Source organism: Penaeus japonicus, unplaced genomic scaffold (genome assembly GCF_977035675.1).
Source record: "Penaeus japonicus unplaced genomic scaffold, GWHDUDI00000001_assembly GWHDUDI00000033, whole genome shotgun sequence".
Classification (NCBI taxonomy): domain Eukaryota; kingdom Metazoa; phylum Arthropoda; class Malacostraca; order Decapoda; family Penaeidae; genus Penaeus; species Penaeus japonicus.
Window position 1 is genome coordinate 12,050,090 of NW_028234435.1, and position 2,500 is coordinate 12,052,589.

At 40.5% G+C, this 2,500-nt stretch overlaps 1 protein-coding gene across 1 annotated transcript in view; it reads left to right on the forward strand.

Moving 5' to 3' along the window:
- The window catches only part of LOC122243450 (uncharacterized), a 10,792-nt gene that overhangs the window by 6,849 nt on the left and 1,443 nt on the right, over positions 1–2,500 (forward strand). Inside the window, exon 2 of the mRNA XM_043001053.2 lies at positions 2,021–2,500. This exon is cut by the window's right edge and continues 1,443 nt beyond it. Within this exon, the coding sequence (XP_042856987.1) occupies positions 2,021–2,500 (480 nt within the window). The remainder of the gene's footprint in view (positions 1–2,020) is intronic.

The window sequence follows — 2,500 nt, forward strand, 5'->3', positions numbered from 1 at the left end:
TACATACATACATATATATATATAAATGAGACCCATATATTTATATGCCATATATATATATATATATATATATATATATATATATATATATGTATATATATATAATACATATATAATATAGATATATATATATATATATATATAGATATATATATATTAAAATACAGTGCTAAAGAGAGAGTACTAAATGTTAGTTTACCATTGGATTCAACAACCTTTTATAAGTTTACGTGAGAAACATCTAAGAAAAAAATGAGATGAAAAATGTTTCCTTCTTACTGGGATTTCCCCCACTCTCCCCCTTCCCCCCCCCCCCCCCTCCCCCCTGCACCCCGTCCCTTCTTTTCCCAGTACGGTGTCTTCATGTTGCAGCACCCCCCCCCCCCACGCACACACACACACTTCCCTCCCTCAACTCCCCTCGTTCCTTTCCTCTAAATTTTTAGAAAAAAAAACGTTTATTTAGGAAGTGATGTGAATGCTTATTTACATGTGTGTGTATGTGTTTGTGTGTTTGTGTTTGTGTGTTTGTGTGTGTGTGTGTGTATGAGTGTGTTTTTTGTTTTCACCATATTCAATGAGTTAATTCAGTCACTAAACTAAACAAATAGACGAATAATAATAATAATAATAATAAAAACAAAAACACAAATCATTCTTCCATATTGGCCACTTTCGTCTTCTTAACTCCGCCCCTTTTCTTACGTGAAAAAAAGGGAATTCTTTCTCCACAATAGGCGGGTCATGAGAGCGTGTTGCGAACAGATGACATTAAAGTCTTTAGAAAATCACAAAAGAATGGAACTGTGAGTCTCTTCGGGAGTTTTAAAGGGATTTAGGCCGATGAAAGTTGTAGTTGAGTCAATGGCGTAGTAACAATTGGTGTTTTTTTTTTTGTTTTTTTTTTCGTAATAAGGTCAGGTTTGGATTCATTAGGATTTCGAAAGGTGTCATGGCAATTCCTTTAGTTTAGATCTTTATTTACCACCCTGGCTAAATGCACAGGCATGGGTAAGCTTTGATACATTGATATAGAGTCATGACATACAAATTAATATAATAACATTATTATATTCCATAGTATATCAACTGTGAATAGACATTTGATAAATGGCGGTTCCTTTATTCGTCTTGGGTGTATTTCCCGTAGAGTTTTACCACCCGCGCCCTCTATCCCTCGCTCTCTGTGAAAGGGAGACTTTCTACCACTTAAAAGGTGCACTTGAGACATTGCTGAGGATTGGCGAATGGGGTCGTTTTGTTTTGAATTATTATCACCATCCAATTCTGAATTATCAGATGATTATCTTCATCAACTTTGTCTTCAGTTATTACCAGTTTGTCTATTGCGCCTTCGCCTCGATGAAAAATGGGTAGTTAATATACATGCATACTTACATACATACATGCATACATACACACATTCATATATACACATATATATACATACATACATGTATATATGCATACATACATACACACATTCATACATGCATACATACATAGACACATTCATAGCATACATACACATGTATACATACACACATGCATACATACATACATTATACATACATACATTCATACATGCATGCAAACATACATACATGCAATAATACATACCAACATACATTCATACATGCATATATACATACATGTATCAATACATACATACATACATACATACACACACATTCATACATACATACATTTATGCATATATAAATACATACATTCATACATATATACATATATACTAACGCACATCCATACATACATACACACATTCATATATACATACATACATACGTACACACATTCATACATACATACATACATACGTACACACATACATACATACTTACATTGACTGCACTGATTACCGCTGCAGTTACATTTCCTCCTGAGATCAGCATAGGGACCAACGACGTGACTGAATAAGCGCTTGTGTTCCTGGCCAGCGCTCGCGTCTCCTCCGACGCCCCTCCAACTCCCTAACTAACCCGGCTCGTTCCTCCCGCAGGTGCTGGTGTGCTTGGTGCTGGCAGCAGGGGCGGCCCACAGCGCCATCGTCCCGCCCAAGGCCAGTCTCTCCCACAAAGACAAGCTGGCCCTCGAACTGCCCGTCAAGCAGCGCGTGGGTGACAATCGAGCGAAGGTCACTTTCCAGTCCACCTCCAGCTCCTCCACTACTTCTACCACCACGACCACTTCCACCACGACCTCGACCACAGCCGCCCCTGAGTCTCAACGACCCACGGGACGACCCCAGTATGTCGACGCCGCGGTCTTCCGCCACCAGTTCACGGCTCCTCTGACGACCCCGCCCTCCTCCAAGTCGTCCTCTGTCGTCGAGGAATCGAGCCAAGACTACAGAGCAGCTGCTTTGGCGGCCGCTACCTTCAGTCCTTCCTCGGAGACGACCCCCGCCACGACGACAACCACCACCACGACCACCGAAGAACCCCCTTACGACTACGAGGCTCACTTCAGGATATGGGAC